Here is a 21,275-nt window from a genome sequence, read left to right on the forward strand (position 1 = left end):
TCTCAGCTTCCAGGGATCCCCCACCCTCACCCCTTCCAGGGCCCTGGCCACACCAGAGCCTGCTGTGGACCCATGGGGCAGATTCTGCAGGTCTAAGCAGCAATCTGCCCCCTCAGGCCATCAGCAGGAGCTCTGGGCTAACCCCCACCCCCTGTAGTTATGCCACTTCTGTCAGCTGCTCCTAAGATATTTGCCAAGGTGAGGGGTACCCCCCCACACTGTACCCCTCCCTTTCTGCCCATGCTGCCCTGATAGCCATGCCTGCAGTCCCACAGCTCCTCAAGCCCCTGCCCCTGCCAGCACCGGGGAGGCCTGGCACAGCCCTCCCCTGGCTGCCAGCTCAGCAGAGATGCCTCAGCCCCCTCATGGTGCCCAGTAACCCACCCCTCCGTTCCCATGAGCACCCCCAGGGCAGAGGAAATTGCACCCCCCATGTGATTGCTCCCAGCTCACCCAGGAGACCTGCTGCCCCCAGTGCTCTGCCCCCCCCAACCGTTCCACAGCTGGAAACACCCCATGGAGCCTCTAGGAAATAGGAGACCCCCTACAGCCCAGTCTGTTTGCTCAGCCACTGTGATTCCCCCCTGCCCCATCCCTGATGGGCAGACTGGGCTCGGTTCCTGCCCTGCAGCAAAGGGAGGCAAGTGTATATAGGCCACCCCAGCAGCCCCCTTTGCCCCGGGCGCCCGCCTCTACCTGCTGTCAGGACCACTTTTAACTTTCATATGAAGGATTCCCTCCACCCCCACTTTTATAAACATGAAGGACCTCAGCAGCAGCCCGGCCGTGCTCCCTCCAGCTCTCAACCCAGAGCCGCCTCCGCCCAGGCAAGGGGGCCTTAGCTGGGTTTCTGTTGCTGTTCGGGGTGAGCCTCCGCCTGCCTCACATGTGTGCTGTACCCGCCGCCGGCTGGGAGGGGATGCAGCCAGCTGGCGTATTGCTGCTGGGGGCAGTGCCTCCCCTGCTAGGTTAGTGCGTCTGTGTAGGGATTTTGTCTGTTCTTTCTACTCTGAAGGCTTTAGACTGAAAGTTACTTATCAAAACAAAAAACAAAAAAACTAAAAAACAAAAAATCCACCCAAAAATACCTGCATCAATAAATGTAATTTGATTTTTTTCATAGCTCTGACTCTTGTCTCCCCCTTCCTCAGAGACCTTTTCCACAACCGCCCCCCCCCGGAACGATGTACCAGTGCAACAAGCACCATTGTACATTGAGCCTGGTGCCTCACCAAGCACCCTCCTCCTGCCGGAGTCCTGAATCCCACTTGCCTGCCCAGCATTCGCTGAGCCAGGACTCCCCCTTCACTGGGGGGCAGAGACATGGGACAGCTGGGGAAACCAAGGAAAAGACCCATGCCAGCTGGAGCTGGGTCTAGCCCCAGTCACAGATTTCAGGGCAGGGCTTGTGGGGCACACCCCAGGGGGACCCCTTTCACAGGAACACTGCTGGCTCTGGGCACACCCTTCCCAGAGAGGGCTGCAGGACACCAGGCAGTGCAGAGCGGGATTGGGGGGGGGGGGGAGATGCAGAGGGATCAGCAGAAACAGCCACGTGCATGCTCCCACTTTATTCCAAAAACAAAACCAAACCCAAACGTTTACAACTTCTATTTACTGTCAGAAGAGCCTTGGTGGTTGGGGGAGGGGGCTCCTGTGCCCCCAAATTAATTCAAACTAAGAATCCCCCTACAAAATACAGCCCCCCAATGGGCCACGGGAGCACTGCTCCTGTCCCCCTTCAGGCTGACCCTGATCCCATCTCCAGAAGTGCAGTTCTGCCCACCATGTCTCAGCCCATACTCCCCTGGGAGCTGGGGGTCACTGTGGCCATAGGGCAGGGCCCTAGTTGTCAGCGTGCAGCTGAGCTTGCGAGGTGCCATGCCCGTTACTGGCCGGGCACAGGTAGCCGTTCACCTGGGCAGCTGCCCTCTTGAGGGAGATGGGGCACTCGGCCAGACGCGCTCGCTTCAGGCTCGGACATGGCCGCTGCATCTTGTGCTCCAGCAGCATGTGGTTCTGGGGGGGCAGCCCCACACAGGCCCTGGGGGCAGGACCAGAGAGAGCAGCATGTCAGGCGGGAGGGGGGGCAGAGGCCTTCTCAGCCAGCTGGACATCTCACAGACAGGGCACCACCAGGTCCCAGAGGGGCTCTCAGTACCAGGTCCCACGGGGGCTAATGCAACTTTCCCCATCCCTGCCAGGCTCAGCCGAGGGCCCAGGGGTTGGCGAAGGGAGTGGGCACCCCAGGCATGGAGGAGAGTGGGGAGCTGCAGTCAGTGCTGAGCTGGGGGTAGAGTGGCACCCCAGGGGCAGGGGGTGGGAGGGCAGAGCCAGGGGTACCTCAGGATGTTCTCGATGCAGCTCCTCTGCCGGAAGAGGGCGTTGACGACGGGGGAGCCCTCAGGCACCAGGGGCGCCTTGCACAGGAAGCCCAGAATGGACAGGACACTGTGGAAGCCCTGGAAGTCGGGGTCACTCTCGGTGCAGAAGCTGATGCGCTGGCAGAGCTCGGTCAGGATGGCCAGGTCCAGGATAATGGGGCTGGCCAGCAGGGAGTCCTGGGAGTGGGGCAGAGTCAGTAGGGGGGCCAGGGCCCAGCTCCCCCTCCCCAAGGGCCAGATGGGCCAATGCTCCCCCCAGCCGCTGCTTCTCCCTGTGGTGCCATCAGGGCAGGGAGGGGAGAGGCATGGACCTGGCCTGAGCTCGTCCAGGCTGGGGGGCAGGGTGACCCATGCCCAGGGACAGGAATTCCCAGCCCTACCTCACAGGTGTTGTGTATGACGATGGTGTTGGTGCCGCCCATCATGATCTCGGAGGTGTACTCATCCAGCGCCCGCTTGCTGTCTCCCACGTAGGGCACGTACTTAATCACCACCTGCAACCAAGAGCCACCTCAGCACTGGGCCCCGGAGCCACCCCCGGGCAGGGGCTTCAGGGCAGCTCCCCCCCACCCCCAAACAGAGCCAGGTACAAGTCCAGGGGACTCCCTCCACTGGGACTCACGCAGTGATCAGGCTTCTCCTGGGGCCCATAGAGCAGGGGGTTCGACTGCACCATGTCATCCACCACGTTGCTCTTGGAGGCCTCCTTGGAGCGGAACTGCTGCGGGGCAGACAGGTTCTTCCCATCGTTGTTGCCCAGGTGGTTGTAGCTGACGATGGACACAGTCTGGGGCAGAGAGCAGAGGGGAAGGAAGATGGGTCACAGCAGCCCTACAGATCACAGCTCCAAACCCAGCTGCTGGGGAGGCCCAGCCAGGGCAGGGAAGAGGGCTCTGCTCTGTGCCCCCCACCCCTGTGCCATGGGACAGGTTTGTCTGATTCTAAGGGGAAGGGCTGAACTGAACCACCTCTGGCCCCACTCCCAGGATGCTCCAGCCCTGCTCATCCCCCAAAGCCCTTGGGGGTTATGCAGCTGTCACCATTCAGATGTGCCTCACTCCCTACCCACAGCCCCCCCCTCCCATGCCTTAATCCCAACCTGCAGCCCCTCCACTCGTGCGGTGCAAGGCCTCTGCCTCCTTGGGGAGCAGGCCTGCATCTGGCTGCAGGAGGGGTTACAATCCCTCCCACCCCACCCCAGGGCTCTGCTGAGGCCAGATTCCCTCTCCCTGGTGACTGTGCCGGGACTTGGCCCCTGGGCTCCAGGAGGGGATCCCACCCAGAGCTCCCTGGCAGCCCACTGACCCGGCCCAGCGGTGTCGCCCGCCCAGCGGGCACCCCCGGCACCTGCTCACCTTGAGGCCGGCGCTAACCAGGAAATCCACCAGCACCGACTTGAGCTTGGTCTGCCCGGACTTCAGGTCGTCTCCGCAGATGAAGACGTGGCGCTGCAGGGCAAGCTCCACGGCACCTGGCACCAAGGTGTTCTGGGGGGAGCCGTTGATGTAGGCGCAGCCCTCCAGGATGCTGGCCACGGCGAAGAGCGTGGAGGGAGACACCTCGAGGCCTCGCTGAGTAGATGGGGAGAGCCGAGTACAGCGCATGGGCAGGGCCCCCTCCAGACAGTCAGCTGGAGCACCAGGCCCTCAAAAAATATATCACAGGGCACCACTGTCCGCTCTGCCCCCACATCCCCACCATTCAACCCAGCCCCCCCACACAATGGGGCCGCTGCCCCCAAAACCTGCTCCTCCAGTCCCATCCCCCCCAGCTCCAGGACTGTGCTGTGGCCCCACTGAAGGACAAAACCAGTGCCCCTGCCCCTGGTAGGAGCCAGAACCAGCCCCCCAGGCTGGCTGCATCCGGAGCACCAGAGACGAGACCAGCTGCCACTAGGGCAGCTGACGCAGCGCGCCCATCCCCTGGTAGGCGGGGGGGCACACGCCCCCCATGGGTCCTCACCTCGATGGCCTGCAGCAGGTGGGCAGCCGTGTCGTTAACGCCCGGCAGCACGTCGCAGAAGCGCTCGGTGTTGGCCGTCCACAGGACCACGACCTTGTCCACCCCGCTGGTGGCCTTGAATTCCTGGATGTCCCTGCGGATCTGTGCCACCTGCACGAGGGGCTTGTCAGCGCCCAGCAGCACGAGCCCAGGACAGGGCACTGGCAGGGAAGCTGCTGGGCCCCCCAGGCCCCCGCAATTTGAGGAATCCTGTCCTGCCCAGTGTGGGTCAGCTCCGGTGGGCAGCAGGGACGGTGCTTAGAGGTAGGTGCCAGAACTGTGCCCCCAGCACCCCCCTGTGGAGCACAGGGCCCAGCCTCCCCACTGCTGGCACGCAGCCCAGGGCTCGTCCCAGGTCTCGCAGGCAGAGGCTGCTCCGAAATCCTGGCCCAGCTCCCCCAGCCCAGGCTGCAGGGTCAGAGCCAGCCCAGGAGCCCCAGGGAGCCTGCTGCTCCCCCACCCCAGCCACAGGGCTCACCCCTGCAGCAATGGGAACGACACACACCTGCTCAGCCTTCGTCCCACGGAGGACGTGGTCGGCTCGGTCGTCCTGATTGGCTGCAACGAATCCTGGGATGTAAATAGAGGGGCGGGGCTTCATCTTCACCATGTGGGGCCAGAGCTGCTCCTGCAGCTGCCAGTCGAGGACTTTGGCCCGTCTCATGGCCTCAGCCAAGTTCAGGGAGGAGACATCCCAGCCTGAGACATGGGAGGAGATGCCAGTCAGAGCTCTGGGCCCCTGCCCACAGAGCCCCCCACTTGGGCCACCCCCCCATCCACAGCCCCCCCCTTTGGCCCCCGTCCCCTTGGACCATCCCACCCCCCACAGCATTCACACTCACCATCAAAAATGATGTCATTAGGGTGCACCATGGGCAGCAGGTCCCGGAAGGGCACGTAGACATCGCCCGTGGGGCCAGTTCCCAGGCAGACAGTGGACGCTTGCAGCAAGGAGCCGTAGTAGTTGGCATACTGGGAAGAGGGAGAGCACCAAGGGGACACTGAGCCCCAGGGGTGCCCAGGCAGGGGAGCTCCCCCACCCCTGGGACCTTCCAGGGGGCACAGAACATGGGAGCCGGGGGCCCCTCCCCAAGGTCTGAGTGCCCAGGCCCCGGCACAGCCCATGCAGCTCGGCTCCCAGCTGGACCACACCACATGGTTTGGGGAGAGCCCCCTGCGCAGGGTCTGAGCGCCACATTCCCGTCACCACAGCCCCACGAACACTTCCCAGGCCGAGGCCACGACAGACATGGCCCCCCAGGCACAGCACAGCCGCACACCCCACAGGCTGGGAGAGCCTCAGGGGCCAGCCTGGAGCTCTGAGGCCTCACAACCAGGCACACCCCAGCAGGGCAGGGCTTTGGCTCATCCACCCACTCACCTGGGCCCAGGCTCCATCTCACGGGCAACCGGCTGGGGCTGCATCTGGGCCTTTGAGACGAGCCAGCCGGTCGCAGGCCCTGCAGCCTCGGCAGCTGGCTAGAGACCACCTGCGCCCTGGAAAGCGCCACCAGACGCTGGGGGACGAGACTCACTCACCTTCCGTCCGGTCTTGGTCATCCAAGAGAGGCCCAGCCTGTTGGCCAGCACAGCCGCTGTCACTGTGGTGCCATTGTTGCCACCCCATCCCACCAGCATCACCCCCAGGCGGGGGACCTGCCTCTCTGTGCGGAAGGTGAACTTGGTGGACTGCGGCTTCACCTGGGAACCCGAGACAGGCAGTGAGAACCGGGGTGCAGCCTTCGGACAGAGCACAAGGAGAGGAGGCGGCAGGGGACAGGACAAGACGCACGTGGGGCATGCTCGTCCGCTGGCGCGGCAGGGGAATGAGGGAACCCAGCACCACAGGGCTTCGCAAGGGGCCGGGGCAGCAGAACCCGACCGATGCACCAGGACAGCTTGCCCAGCCCACCCCAAGGCTGGTTCCCTCTGCAATGGGGAGGCTGCTCCCACTAGCTCCTCAGAGCCCAGGGAAACCAGCGGCAATGTGATCAGGCCCAACACGGCATTGTTAAATGTTAGAACTTAGAGCCCTGGCCCCATGGCATAGATGCCCCCAGGCTGTGGCAGGCGGAGAGGGGAAGCAGCCTGCAGGCAGACACTGCTCAGGCACTTCGTCCTGCCTGTAGTGTCCCCAAGTGCCCCATCACTCCCTGGCCCAGTGGAGGAACCTGCCTCATGGCAGCTCACACAGCCTGAGTCCAGCCAGGCCAAGCAGGGCTCTGGGCCACTCCTACCAGTGGGGAAGGTGCACAGAGCCAAACAAATGCATTTCCCTCTCCAGTAGGCACAGGGCCACGGTCCTACGCTGGACCCGCCAACAGCAGGTACCTTGGTGACGCCATCCTCCCTGCTCACGTGCACGGTGCTGTACGTGTACTTGGCCTCAATGTAGTCCTTGCTATAGGTCACATCAGGGCTCTCAACGAGGAACGTCTCAGCCATGGTTCCTGGAGCTGCGATGTAGAGGAAGCAAATTATTATAGACCCGTCAGCCCTCATGCCCGGGCCCTGGCAGGACTGAGTGTGCAAATCATTCCCCACCCACTGCCCCTGCGGCCAGGATACTCCCATGTCCCCCTGCCCTAGACTGGCTCTTCCTCTCCCAGAGGCCTGTGCTAAGGAGGGGGATAATCCCCATTTTACAGGCAGGGAAACCGAGGCACACAGCAGTGAAGAGGCTTGTCCCCCCAAGATAGAACCCAGGCATCCTAGCTGCCAGTGTGCAGGCAGGAGGAGCCCGCCAGCAACCCAGACGCTCCACAAAGAGGAGCACAGAAGTGGCTGGGTTTCTGGGAGGCTGCGGGATGTGGGCTGGGTCCGGCACCGCGCCTGGCCAGGACCATTCAGGGCGGGGACGTGCCAGACAGCAACAAAACAGGGCTAGAACCTGGCTTATTCCAGCAGGTGCGTTGGGCTCAGGAGGGCAGGGAAGCACCAGGTTGCTTTGCTGGTGCCCGGTGGAGCGAGGGGGAACAGGGCAGGGGCAGCCCCACCAGCCCAGACCCCCTTCTCCGCCCACTGCCCCCTCCCCGCAGGGCAGTTAGTACCATGACCAGCACACCATGGGCAGGGCACGGCAGGCGGTGGGGGCCTGGCTGGGGGGGGGGGGCTCCCCCAGGTGCTCTGACAGGGCCCGGCCTGGGCACGACGCCCCGCGATCTCCACTGCCAGAGCTCGCAGACTCGCCACCGGACCGCGGCGGTCCCGCCTGTGCCTCAGTTTCCCCCATGTGAATCACAGGGGAGCACGGTCGGGCCGCGAGGCTAATCGGTGCGCGCGGAGAGGGCTCGGTTATGGGGCTCTCCTGCCGGTCCCTACCCCCACAGCCAGCCCTGCCATGGGGCAGCAGCTGGGCAGGGCCCCGGCACGGGGGGCGGAGCCGGAGGGGAGGCTCCACCCCACAGAGAACTGGGGCCGGGCCCGACCCGGGCAGATCCCAGCTCCCCGGTGCCCCGTCCCGCGGGGCGGGGCACCCCAGCGCACGCTTGGGCCGGGGGGCCCCGGCTCCCCGGGAGCGCCAGGGCCTGGCGAGGGGGCGCAGCCCGCGGGAAATACACGCGCCCCCCCGACCTGCCATGGGGCCGGAGCCGCCCCGGGCTGGGAGCTGGGGGCTCCCCGCGTCCCGAGCACTCCCGCCCGCGGGCACCGGGACCCGCCCGCAGCCCCGGCTCACCTGGCTCGGCTCGGCTCGGCTCGGCTCTACTGCGGACCCCCGGGGCATGCGGCGGCTTAATGGGCTCCCAGGGCCCGCCCCCCCCCCCGCGGCTCCGCCCCGCCGTAAATTTCCATCAGCTGCGGATTCCCCAGCTCGCCTGGGCCGGACACGTGCCGCCCCCCCGGACTGCACAGAGCGGTACCTCTGCCCCCCCCCGTCCCCTAGATCCGCCTGGCCAGGCAACCCCCGCGCCCAGCAGGTGCATGCACCTGGCAGCCCCATAGCCCCCAGGACGGCGGGGCCCCAGCACCCCCTGCCCCCCCCCCCATGCAGCTCCAGGTTCTCCCGGGATCGCCCCTTTTCTGAGGCAGCTGTGCAGGTGCCAACCCTCCAGGATGGTCCTGGAGTCCCCAGGAATTAACCATTGTGGCATGTGCTGAAACACATCCAGGCAAACCGAGGGTGCTGCCAGCTGGGCAGTGATGGGCTCAGGCTTCTCCCATAATGCCCTGGGGTTTGTCCCTGGAGGTGGGCACTGCACCCCGGGCCCAGCAGCTGCAGGCACCGGCCCACCTTGTCCACACACCCCCAGGCAGCATCAGTGCCCACCACCCCCTGCAACCTACTGTCCTGCTGCTCTTCCCCTGGTGGGGGGCACTGGACCGGGCGATCACCCCTCACAGCCAATGCCAGGCAGTGGGGGGGCTCAGCTACGCACAGGGCAGGGACAGGGATCAGGTAGCAAGTGGGAAACATCTTAATACTTGTTTTTTTCAGGAGAGGGTCGAGTTGCGGATCAGACAAAGCCCCTGCTATCGAGTCATGTGGTCACCCCAGGGGTGTCCAACAGCAGATCAGCACTACCCCCTGCCAGCCCCTTGCAAGGGGGATCCCTGGCCACCTCCCAGCCCCAGAGTAGGGACTGGTCTCTGGCTTCAGTCCAGGCAGCAAGTGCATGCCCACGAAGGGAACCACTAAGCCAGCCTTCTTCCCGGCCCCACTGGAGCCAGGGCCCTGTGCCCATTCCCTGCCCCACCCCGCAGCCCAGCCCTGCGGCCCAGTCCCCCAAACCAGCACTGGTCCAGCCCTGTGGCCCGTTCCCTGCCCCACCCGGCAGCCCAGCCCTGCGGCCCAGTCCCCAAACCAGCACTGGCCCAGCCCTGCGGCCCATTCCCTGCGCTGGCCAGTGGCCCAGCACTGGGCACTCTGCTTCCTTCTCAAGGGGAAAGGAGCCAGGGCCCTTCCTTTTCTCAGTCGACTATTTTCATGAATTCAAGCTGCGGAGCAAGAATCACTGGAAACAGGCCGGGCCGCACTCTCTCTGTGGAGCAACTAAGCCCTGGCCACTCTGAAGAGCTGAGGAGTTGCCAGATCCCTTCTCACCTCCCAGACTCCAGCTGCTATGGGGGGTGGGGGTTGCAAAAACACCCTCCCCCCTGCCCCGCTCGTGCGGAGTTTCCAAGTCCTGCATGCACCACAGGGCCAGGCCTAGGCCCAGGCCTAGGCCCAGGCCCCAGAGCTTAGGGCTGGGCAGCAGGCCCGGGCAGCAGGCCCCTGGCTCCAGCAGAGGACTGGTAGGTGGAGCAGTGCTGGGATTGCAGCGATCCCAAACCTCCGAGAGGGGTCTGAAGGCACCGTCCAGTTAACACCCAGGGCAGAAAACAGAGACAGACCCCCGAGTTTGATGGGAATAGGCAGCAGCTGAGAGCGTGGGGGGTGTGTGTGTGTGCAGTTATGTGTGTGCTTGGAGCAAAGCCGCTGGATCCGGGTGGTTGATTGCCTGGTGAGATATGGGACTTTGCGGATTCTTTGTAAATAAGCAAAACTGCCTCAAATAAATACCTGTCCCCCCTTTCTACCCTCCCCTGGAACAGGAGCAGGGCCCCAGAGTCTGCCCAGCCCCTCAGGTCACAAAGGAGCAAGAGAAATACAGCACCAGCCTCCCAAGCTCAGGATGCTTTGCCCTTCTCTAGCCCAGCCCCTTAACTGCTCAGAGGCTCTGCAGCTCCCCGCCCCCTCCCCCCAGGCCAGGTCTGAAGCAGAGGAAACCGAAGGCATTTGCAATCACACAGCACGTCTGGAATGAACAGGACCCAGGCGTCCTGACACAGGGTCACTACAACAGTATCTAGACCCCCGTCTCTTCCTGGAGCTGGGAACACCAGATCCTGCTGCTGGACTGTCCACACAGCACTAGACCCATCCGTGCTTGAGCTACACCTCACCACAGGGGTGCCTGAGGCCACGGGAAGCTGGACCGGAACAGCAGGCAGGGGGGCTGCTGCCTTCCTCCCATTCCCCCAAGATTCTCTGCCAGTTCCCCCTCAGATCTGTTCTGGTCCAGGGGGTGCTGGGGCCTGCCTGGCCTCACCAGCTCCTCCCAGCCATCGACAAGCCCCCGCGGGAGCTCAGCAAGGCAGGGGGTGAAGTGTTTGTCCTTCCTTGCACCGCACCTGGCTGCTGTGTTAGGAGAGGCCAACAGGCAATAGCATTTATTATCATTGATACTCCACGCCCGGGGGGGCATCCCTCACTCTCCCAGCCAGATGTGCTCAGACCGGCCTGGCTCATCAGAAAGAAACTTCCTTAACCAGTTGTGAGAGCTGGGAATGGAGGGAGGGACTGCCTTAGCAGCCTAGCTGGAAGCTCACAGCTGGCCCAGGGTCCAGCGGCTGCAGGAGTCTTGTCATGGGGGGCTGATGGGGTGAGGGTGGGCACCTGGCAGCAGACGGGTTAACGAAAGTAGAGAGGTCAGAGCACAGGAGCACAGCTGCTAGTGAACACCGTGCACAAGAGAACAAACAGGGGGACCGGAAAAAGGATAGGAACAGGCTTCACTCTCAGGGGAGCAGAATTTGGCCGTTTGTCCTCCCCCAAGCGCCTTTCATCCTGACTTGGTGTCCCAAAGTGCTTTGCAAACAGACTCTCAGTGGCTTGGCTTGTGCAGTGAGAACACAAGGCTGGCGGCCATGTTGCACTCAGCAAAACCCTCCCACTCAGCAGCCTCTGCAGCCCTCCGAGCTCGTTCTGTGCTGGAAAAGCGACAGTCACCCCTTGTGCAGCCCTGGGCTATGAGCACTGGCCACAAGTCCCACAGTAGCAGGGAGGCTGGGGTGGAGGAAGCACGGACAGAGAGTTACCATGAGCCCAGTGCAAACCTTCCACGTCAACAGCCCCTTTTCTTCTGCCTTTTGCTACCCCATTTGCTTCTCTAGCATCCCCTGCGGCTTGCAGAGGAAAGCTTCCCAGGCCAGCTCTCCTGGGAGAGAGCCTGCTGCTCGCTAGGCGGTTCTGTGTCCCTGGGAGGAACGCATGCTGTGCATTAACAGTAAACGGAGAGAAAGGGGCCTGCAAAAGCTGCATCCCCTCTGAGGAAGCCTGTGCGCGCTGGGCCCTGCTGAACACTGCTGGCGTTGGTGGGTAGATGAAGGACAAAACGGCCGGAGCGCTGGAATTCCAAAGCCTCAGCAAAGGATTGAAACAAAAACACGGCTTTGTACCAGGATCTTGGCTCTGAAAGTCCTGGCCAGGGGGCCTGGAGCTGGTACTTTTCCACTGCTTTTCCTTTTTACCCCCGCCCATGACTTCCCCCATTGTTCCTGTCCTGCCGTGCCAGCTCCCACCCGCCCTGTCGGAGCAGCACGAGCAGGGGCTCCCTGGCTTCTGCTTTTCCAGCATCACGGCGAGGCCAGCAGCAGCGCCTGCTTCCCCAGCCCTCTTCTCAACACCAACACCAGCACCAGCCCACGCTGCCTTCTGGCAGAGCATCACTCCAGGAGACCAATGTGACCTCACCAGCACTTAGAAACCACCATGAAAACACCCGCCCCCCACGAAAAGCGAGAGCTGCCCCAGGCTTCTACAAGGAGCCCTGATCACTCGGCCCCAGGCTGTTCTGCCCCATGGAGCCGTTCTTCTGAGGGAGGCAGCAAAGGCCTCGCTGGAGCAAAGGCGCCTGGTCCCATTAACAGGGCTCCAGGGCCTAACCCCAGCCCCGCTGCCGCCCTGTAAACGTCCTGGCACTTCACAGGGCTGTAACTCGGGCAGAGCCAGACTGAGATGGGGACCCTTGGTGTCATCTTGGCATATCGACACAAGCTGCTTACGGAGACAAGAGCCCTGCACCACGTGAAAAGAGACAGCCGAGGGCTGGCAGGCACAACCCAGGGAGGCCGGAAGCGATTCTAAGTGAACAGATACAGGAGCAGCTTTTGTGATGGAAAGTTTTTAATTCTTCCACGTTAAGGCTACCCCAAGGGAACCACCTTTATTAACAGCTGAACCTTGGTGCTGTTTGCCTCTCAGCTGGCAACATCACGCTAACTTCAGAGCAAGGAAAGCAGCAGCTTGTGCTTGATGTAGCTAAGTTGACCCCCGCTTACCCTGAGTGCCCAGCTTTGCTGTGCAGCACAGAACTCCCTGGGAGAAGTTGGCCAGAGGTGAGTCCTGTCCCAGAACACAGCCTAACCCCACAGAAGAAACAAGCCAGGGCCCATTGCTCAGCATGTCAAACTGGCACCTGTTAGCCCATCCCTGCTTCTGGCCACCCCCATAGAGAGCTGGGTTTTGGGAGCATGCAGGCTCAGAGCCAATTAGTGATCACACATGAAACTTTCAGCTAACGGACAGGAGAGTCAAGTTTCCAGACAATTAGGTTCAGATAAGAGGGAAGCTTCTGTGGCAATGCTGGGCGTGGCAGAGAGGAAGCGGCTGGTAAATTTCCACTGGCAGTTTTCTCTCTTGCAGCCCTGCTAAAGCTCCAGGCAGTCTGCTAATTGGTTCTCTTCTGATCCCGCCCGGAACACAATCTGACAGCAGTTTATGGACTTGGAATTGCCTAGAAGTGACAGGATAGCAGCAATTTAGTGCTATTTACACACACATTCCATTTTGGCAACCGAGAGGTAGCCTCTGTCCAAAGGGTAAGCTGTCTTAATCAGCGTTGCTAGGTATTGTTTTTCTTCCCCCAGTTCAGTGCTTGTTAGAGCCTCAGGCAGCCCCCTGCACAGGTCCTGGGAACAAGGGGAGGAGGTAGAACAGGACTTTTGGATCAGCTGTTCCACACAGTGGCTTTGGGAGACTTCCACGTGAAAAAGATTGGAAAACAGGATGCAGACAGTGAAGAGAACATGACAGAAATGCACACAGTAAGGACTAGAGCAGAGAAGGGAGATCTGACACTCCTGTATCTCCTCTGATAAAAAGATCAAAGGAAATTCAATGAAATTGAAAGAAATTAAAAAATGAAAACAATGTTTTTTAAACAGAACATGTAATTAAACTATGGAACTCCCTGCACAGGAGATCAAGAGCTTAGCAGGATTCCAAAGAAGAACTGACCTGTGCACATACGGATCACAAGCACCCATGGTCTCTACTGTAGCTGCATGTGTACAGGATATAAACCCTCATGCTCCTACATCACCAGCCACTGTAAGGAGATTATGAAGAAGCCTGTGTTATAGGCAGGTTATTGCATGACATGGTTTCCTGCACCTTCCTCTGAAGGATTTGCTATTTAGATAGACAAGATACTGGTCTAAATAAAACTGCACTAGTCCCGCATGGAGACAGATATGGAACCACTGGGTGACATTCTGGGGCCCGTGTTGTCAGACTAGATGATTAATAAAGCCAGAAGGGACCACAGATCATCTAGTCTGACCTCAAGCAGAACCCAGGCTGGTCTGAAGTAATTCATTTGCACTAGGGCAGATCTTTGATGAAAGCATCCAGTCTTGATTTGTTGCCAGGGCTGGAAAACTCCCCACCAGGGGCGGCTCCAGGCCCCAGCACGCCAAGTGCATGCTTGGGGCAGCATGCCCTGGGGGTGCTCTGCCAGTTGCCAGGAGGGCAGCAGGTGGCTCCGGTGGATCTCCTGCAGGCGTGCCTGCAGAGGGTCCACTGGTCCTGCGGCTTTGGTGGAGCCACGGGACCAGCAGACCCTCCGCAGGCACGCCTGTGGGAGGTCCACCGGAGCCGCAGGACCGGCGACAGACAGAGCGCCCCCCCCCCCGTGGCATGCCACCATGCTTGGGGCAGTGAAATGTCTAGAGCCGCCCCTGCTCCCCACTACCCTCAGTAAATTGTTCCAGTGGTTAGGTACCCTCCTTTGCAAATCTGCACCTTATTTCAAGTCTGAATTGCTTTAGCTTGCAGCCCATTGGATCTTGTTAGACCTCTGCCTCCTAGACCAAAGGGCCCCCATTATCCAGTGTTTGTTCCCCAGATAAGTCATTCTGAACTGTGATCAAGTCAGTCCGTAACCTTCTCTGTGTCAAGCGAAATAGATTTGAGTTCCTTGGGTCTGTCATAAGGCAGGTTTTCCAACCCTTGAATCACTCTCACAGCTCTTCTCTGACCCCGCCATAGGTTATCGACATCCTTCTTATGTTGCTGACACTAACTGGACCCAGGAGTCCTGTGGATGGTCCCTTTGGGCCTTAGAAAAAAGCCACCCGCCAGCTATGGACACTTGCATCCCTCTCCCCCTCCACTACAGCACGTGGTCACAGAACAGACAGCAGCTATGAAGGGAAGAACAGAGGCTGTTTTAGGAATGGGTTTGGATACTGACCAGTCACTAGATGTTCTCATTTAATTCCTGTGTTAGGCAGGATTTCCTCACCCAGCCTGCGCTCTGTGCTGGAGGATTCTTAGTGTCCCTCATTTACTCTCTCTTTTAAAGTATCTGAAATAAATGGACAGGCACTTTTGGTGTCTCAAATTAGAAAGTAGGACTCCATGAGCTGGATTGCTTTGTTGAGTCCATTCTTCCAGCCCAACCTCAGCCAGCTCTGCGAGTCCCGAGCCCCTTCCCATTCGCCAAGGCCTTTCATCCTGAGCTGTGACACTCCCTGCTGCCTTCACCCCAACTCTCCCCAGCAGGTACTGCAAGTCATGCTGAACTGGTGGCCCTGGGAGGTTCCCGCAGGAACAATGCCATACCAGCAAGCAGGCAGCCAGATATTGAGGCAAAGAGCAGAAGTCTTAAGGGGACAAAAATCCACCTTTTGAAGTAATGCCACAGGCTGGAGTTTCCCACGAGAACTTGGTAATGGCCCCTTTAAGGCATTTGCCATGTTTAAATATGCAGAGATCTCATTTGCACATTAAACTTTCAGCCTGCCAGAGTCAGCTTTCTAGACAATAAGATGCAAATGAGGATTTCAGCTTAAGCAGCCTGGGTGGGGCACTGGAGAGCCTGCTGGAAATTTCCACTAGCCAAGTTTTAAATTCTTACTTTTCTCAGCTCCTTCTGAGGGCTCTGCCACCCTATCTACAGGGATCAGGTCACTGACTGCGGCACATGCCCATGGCAGGGGAATGAGCAGCACCCGGAGAGAGAGCAGGTGGGAATTTAGACAGAGCTAACCTCCAAGTCTTGTGAAAATGCCCCAAAGCAAGCAGGGGCACCAAGTGCTGTGTGTGGAGTGGGGTATCCAGCAGCACAGCGTGCTCCACCCATGCCATGAATCGGTACCAACTGAGGGTGCACCATCACCTCCTGCCCATCAGCTGAGCAAACGTTCCTGGATTGTGGAGGCTTTCACATGGGCCGCAAAGGCAGCTTGGGTCAGATGCTCTGCTCACTGGTTCGTGGAACAGGAGATGGATTCCCATGTGACAGCTGACGTACAGGCCAATTCGACCTCCCCCAGCACTGCATGTGGTACAGGCTGCTCCTAATCACACCTGAGAGGGGATGCCTACTGGCGCCAGGACCTGCTGTGTTTTCAGTTAGAATTCTGCTGTTCTTCCAGGTGTTCTCTCATGAGTCAGCCTCAAACCAAGGGAATCGGCCATGGAGCAAAGAATCCCCTCCCACCTTCCCCACAAGGGGACTTGCTGATCCTCCACAACCCACAGCGTCTCCCCAGTTCAAGCTCTCCACACCACTAGGCTTGAGGATGGGAATGTGCATGGGGTTGCTGCTGCCAAAGAGGATTTTCCCTGAGTCAGTGGAAAATTAAAACACACAGAAATGTTTAGACTGACAAGAATGTGTCCTTAACTAAGCAATACAGGCCAGTCAGAGGCCATGGAGAGCACTGCCCCACCAGTTCCCAAACTGGGGATCGCAAGCTGTCAGCCTCCACCCCAAACCCTGCTTTCACTCCAGCATTTATAATGGTGCCAAATAGAAAAGTAGAAGTGTTTTTAATTGGGGTTGGGGGTCGCACTCGGAGGGTTGCTGTGTGAAAGGGGTCACCAGTACCAAGGTTTGAGAACCCCTGTACTGCCCCCTGGTGGCTGAACATTGTCATACACCTCACTAAGCCAGTTTGGAACCAGATGTGCTGTACACACTGAGGTCGGCCAAGTAGAAAGCATGTTAATTCTTGTCTGTCAAGCAGCTGCATGAGCAGCACTGGAACAGGTCCCTTGTGCAGTGGGACTCGGCCGTTTGTGAAATTTTCCACCGGGTCTCAGGTCTCTATTTTCGCAGCCCTTTCAACCTCCCAACAGACACAGGCAAGTAGGGCAGGGCTAACAAAAATAACTATTAATCCTCCAGCGAGAACATTCCGAGATTAGGATTAGTCCACTTCAGAGAGCACCTTGCCCACACTTTACCCAGAAGGGGGTTGAGAGGCATCGCTCCAGCGATGGAGCACAGGTAAGTACCTAGACACTGCAGACAGATGGGGCTTTGGATTAAGAACCACCGGGGGACAGAGAGGGGATAAATCAGAGCCAATTAGAGCAACCCGATCCTAAAGCTCCAAGGACATAAGGCAGCTGATCCTGAATTCAGATCTTGAGGGAGTTCTCTGAGCACCCTGACCCTCAGTCACACAGGAACAGAGAGAGAACCTCCCTGAAAGCTCCATTGTTCTGCATCTGCAATGATGGTTCCTTGATGAGTTACCAAATCCTTTGCGGGTGACAGGTGAACGCTAGCCCTGGGATGTACCCCTATCACAACCTGATGTGTCAGACCACACCCTGTGCCATTGGTTCTCTCCCTTCTGCAGCGATAACTCCTTACATTTTGTAATACAGAATTTCAGCACAATATTTCAAAAATTCTGGTTCATTCTTTATTGGAGGGTTAAACCCCATGCCAGCCATTTACCCTCAGAAATAAACTCTGAAAAGAAATTACAACCTTGTTGTGCTTGTTTTCCAATACAGTGAATTTATTATATGTTGCAAAATCAGCATTCAGCTTTTCAGTGTACAAAAAGACACTAGCTCTTTAAGAAAAGATTAGGAAAGCTGAAGGGTATGCTGCCTTTAAATTGTAACATTTTGGCAAAGTGAAAAGCTCTTTGTAAACTCCAACTCCATGGCTCAATATGGTTTTATCCACAGTACAATATTACAAAGTAAAACACGGTGTCAATAAGTTAGATCATACTTAATTATCTAGAACTGGTTTCTATTAACCCAAAAAGCACAAGATTTGCCTAGCTTCATACTCTCTAAAAAGAAAAGGGGAAAAAAAGAAGAAAAAGGCAGATTTGACTACATAACACAGACCAAAAGAAAATGAAGCAGAAAGTTGTTAAGCTAATTGGGTCTCACAGTTTGGATAGTCATTAAAGATTTTTTTCAGCTTTATATTCCGATTCTAGAAGTTCCAGAATATACATGTAAATGTACATAATACATCTTTGTATACAACTCTGTTTGCAAAAATATTTTATAGTAGATGTATAAAGACTGAGATCCATCTCTACTTCCCTCAAAAAAAAATCCAAAAAACCCTTTCAAAATATTAAGGATCAGAACGAGATGTGTTTCTATGGAAGAATTTATCTTGGTTCATAACTGATGCCCTTTTCTGCCATTTGGAGTTTTGTAGTTCCTTGCGTTTTCAAGAGGAAGCATACTTTGTGTTTCTTTTGCTAAAAAAACATGGTGGCTGATAAATGTTTGTGCTACAGATTAGACCACCAATCTGAAAGCCACCGAGGAAAAAACTCTTTCAAGCCCAACTGGTTGCATCGTCTGGCAGAATGTTGCTGTTTGCATCCCGAAATCACAACGCTGCCTTCTGGCAGAGCCTTTACACAGATTTAGTGCTGCCACCAGAAAATGCTGGATTCCCACAACTGCTGGCTAGCAAAGCTGCCTACAGCCATACTCAGTTGCTTTTTGCTTGCATTGTGAATCCTCACAACATGCCCAGAGGTCTCTGCTGAGAACAGTACAAACAAGGTGAAGAGGGAGCCCAACAGCAGGGCAATGTAACCCCCCAAATTAACCACAGCTGGAACAAAACAGATCACTGATGCTCTAATAAAACAGATCTTGATGCGACTCACAGCTACAGAAAGTCTGTCGGATCAAAGCTGTTTCAGATCGCCCGTTTTTAGCCCTCGTTGAGCTCAGACAAGGAAAAATGGACATCCTTTGTTTGTGATTCCCATGAAACCACCACTTGCTGTTGGAGGTGAGGGGGAACTCATGCGTGTAACATCAGGAGAAAAAAAACTCATTTGACAAAAGCTTTTCACTTTAAAATCATCCATATTTTTCAGCTTTCCCTAGCCACTGGAAGCCCCAGTGGGGCATGAGATGTTCTGAAGACAGCTACTTATGTCCACGAGACAAGAATAAACCTTCCCCTACTCTCTTACCCCACGAAACGTTAGCCTGCTCTGTGGGTAGGGGAAGCGAAGACACCAACGTTTTCCTTAAAACTTCAGCTGTTTCTAGGACTTCACTCCTACAAAACACTGGATTCTTCCACCAAGTCATTCTGCAGACCTCTGTGAGAGCCTCCTTATCCTCCCAACTCCTTACTAACCCTTTACTGCTTGGTTCTGAAAACACATGAGGCCCTCCTGCTAGACTGCAAATTGTAACTGGCCACTGGCTAGTCATGGATCATGGCTGCAGAACCCCCATACCAGAACCGACATAGCGGTATATGCAAATGGTTCCCATTAGCACTAAGCCAGATCCCTGTGGGAGCAAACTATGGCAGCACCAGCAATTCCACTGGTGCTGGAGAACTAAGCAGGAAAGAGAAACTCTGGCACTTTAAAACTATCTACACCTTGAACAAGGGCCTGTTAAGATGACAAGTGGTGAGAGTTTTGGAGCACAAGCCTATTAAACTAGCAGCAATAGAGTCCAGCTGGAATGGAATTATTTCAGATAGATCCACATTTTCTTGGGCAGCAAAACACAAAACAAAACCTAGTCAGAGAAAAATGAGTCGTCCCTCCCCCCCCCCGCTCCCCCCACTTTATTCCTGATGACCTGACTCTGCCATTTTACTCTCTCTCAGAGGATCACATTCTTCTGATGCAAGGAGCCACAACTGGGGACGAAAGAAAAGCTCTGCTGTTTGGAAGATAAAAGTGGAAGCGGGAGCAAGTAAAATCACACAGGCTGGCAGGATTAAAAGGTAAAAACCACAGCGCTAAAGGGCACCCTTGTGCTTTTTGCTGAGTTCCTCGCACCTCGGCCATGTTCTAAAGTATTCCCTTCAAGTCCAAAAATCCAGAGGAAAGGTTGGACAAAGTAGAACAGTGTAAGTGACCCACACTGGACATGCTACCTTATTTCTCTCAAACTTCTCTCTTCCGGTTCCTATTCGGAGGGTTTGATTCTCTGCTGCTGCTTCTTTGGAAATGTGCAGAACACAGAACAAGAAAGCATCGCCCTCCCACACCCCACCAAATCCTTTTTTATCCCATTCTAAGGGTCATTACAAACAAAATAACTTCTCTGGGTAATTATCCAATGAGCATTAGTAATACTGCAATTATAAGACAGGGAAGGTTCTGAAACACTTGGCCTAAAGGAAAAGGGAGGCACAGTTTTAGAAAAGATGCTTTTTATATATATAGAAAAATAGACCACAGTCTCATTAGCAATTAATAAAATTGGCTGTCTTGGTATAAAACTACAAAAGTCAAAGACAGACAGGTCTCAGTCTTCCTGGCATTGGTATATGAAGAATAATGCAGGCTGACTGAATTGTGCACACTGGAGAAGCCATGGCAAAGTTTACGCCGATTGTTTCCAAATGCACAAGCTGGATAAAAGATTTCATATATGAAGAATCCAAAAGTCTGCGTCGGACAAAGCATTCGGTGCAGATTCCTGGGCAGTTCCCCTCCTGCTGACACAGCCACCTCTAGGAGAGCACAAACTGGAGATGACGACAAACAGGAATGACCAACGAGAGCTCTGGGAAATTGAGCATTTAACATGGTGCCATGTAGCGCAGACAGCTTGCATATGAACATTGCAGGTGCCAGAGAAGGAGGTAACTTAGCAGCATTCCAGTTCCTCACCATCTGCAGAAAAGAATATGCAGCACAGCAAGAGCTGGGCCAGCAAGAACTAAACTTCATTCCAAACTTTATCCATGAAAACGATTGATTCTTTACCTTTGGGAGTTTTATTCACTTTAGGCAAGTTTCCCTTAAGTGTCAAAAGCTGGCTTCAAATAAGCAGATTTTCCTTTATTTTACTTTCCAGCATTCAGAGATGGTAAAACTTGAGAGGACTATGCCAGACGCTAGTTTCACTACTTGGCTCAGATGCTGGTGTGACAGACTCCGCATCATCATCATCTCCAAGTTCTTCCAACCACGAGGACTTCATGCTTGGCTCTGAAAGGAATTTATTTTTTTGTTGTATAAAGGAAACTAACATCCAAGTGATTTTTTTTTTTTGCACTACCCAGTCCAGATATTAGTGCCAAGACTAAAACTGCTGTTGGTCATACTCTGCTATCAGTTTTTTTATATGAGCCAGTTTGTTGTGGAGGTATTCACAGCGATTCTTTTCTTGGCTGTAATTAGGGTTTGTCTGCAAGGAAAAGGAAGATACAATTACCGAAGTTAATAGTTCTCCAGTTCTATCATAACACACATCACAGAGTGGGTCAGACAGCCCCAAAATGCAAACCATATTGATGCTGGTTAACAGTAGGCACTGAAGTTTGGTTCCTTCGCTGGATGGACAGTCACCATCCCTGACTCACCAATAAGCCTAATAGTTTTACCATCCAATTAAGTTTCTTCATCAGGAAGATCTTTCCTTCTCCCTCAAAAAGGCACTTGGATTTGTTGTTGCCAGGTTACAGCAAACAGTGTTGGTCCTGGATTGTGTGGACTAGTTCTATTCCTCAACCCGCCCTCAATCTAAAATTAGAAAGCTGTTCTGAGCAGGGTAACTCCAGAAAAAAAGCAAAACAGCCCCTTTAAGTGGGAGACAGCGATAAGCCCCTCTTCCTTTATGAGTATCCGAGGGGTAGCCGT

The 21,275-nt window shown here is 56.3% G+C and overlaps 2 protein-coding genes across 3 annotated transcripts in view; both read right to left on the reverse strand.

Moving 5' to 3' along the window:
• Window positions 1-1,552: 1,552 nt before the first annotated feature.
• ISYNA1 (inositol-3-phosphate synthase 1) lies at window positions 1,553-8,142 on the reverse strand. 2 transcript variants are annotated; one of them, XM_030540169.1, is made up of 11 exons: window positions 8,062-8,142; window positions 6,717-6,841; window positions 5,925-6,086; window positions 5,228-5,357; window positions 4,891-5,084; window positions 4,347-4,496; window positions 3,740-3,955; window positions 3,007-3,171; window positions 2,765-2,878; window positions 2,344-2,561; window positions 1,553-2,044 (listed from the first exon to the last, which is right to left on the reverse strand). In XM_030540169.1, the coding sequence occupies exons 2-11, from the start codon at window positions 6,828-6,830 to the stop codon at window positions 1,846-1,848; spliced, it is 1,662 nt and encodes a 553-aa protein (XP_030396029.1). In that variant the 5' UTR covers window positions 6,831-6,841; window positions 8,062-8,142; the 3' UTR covers window positions 1,553-1,845. The 2 variants fall into 2 exon arrangements, with proteins under 2 accessions (XP_030396029.1, XP_030396028.1); XM_030540168.1 differs by having other exon boundaries at window positions 6,717-6,844; window positions 8,070-8,139.
• An 8,931-nt stretch (window positions 8,143-17,073) lies between these two features.
• The window catches only part of ELL (elongation factor for RNA polymerase II), an 80,881-nt gene continuing 76,679 nt past the window's right edge, over window positions 17,074-21,275 (reverse strand). The window contains 1 exon segment of the mRNA XM_030540096.1: window positions 17,074-20,823. Within this exon segment, the coding sequence (XP_030395956.1) occupies window positions 20,719-20,823 (105 nt within the window). The 3' untranslated portion in view covers window positions 17,074-20,718.

This window comes from Gopherus evgoodei, chromosome 22, assembly GCF_007399415.2.
Source record: "Gopherus evgoodei ecotype Sinaloan lineage chromosome 22, rGopEvg1_v1.p, whole genome shotgun sequence".
Lineage (NCBI taxonomy): Eukaryota > Metazoa > Chordata > Testudines > Testudinidae > Gopherus > Gopherus evgoodei.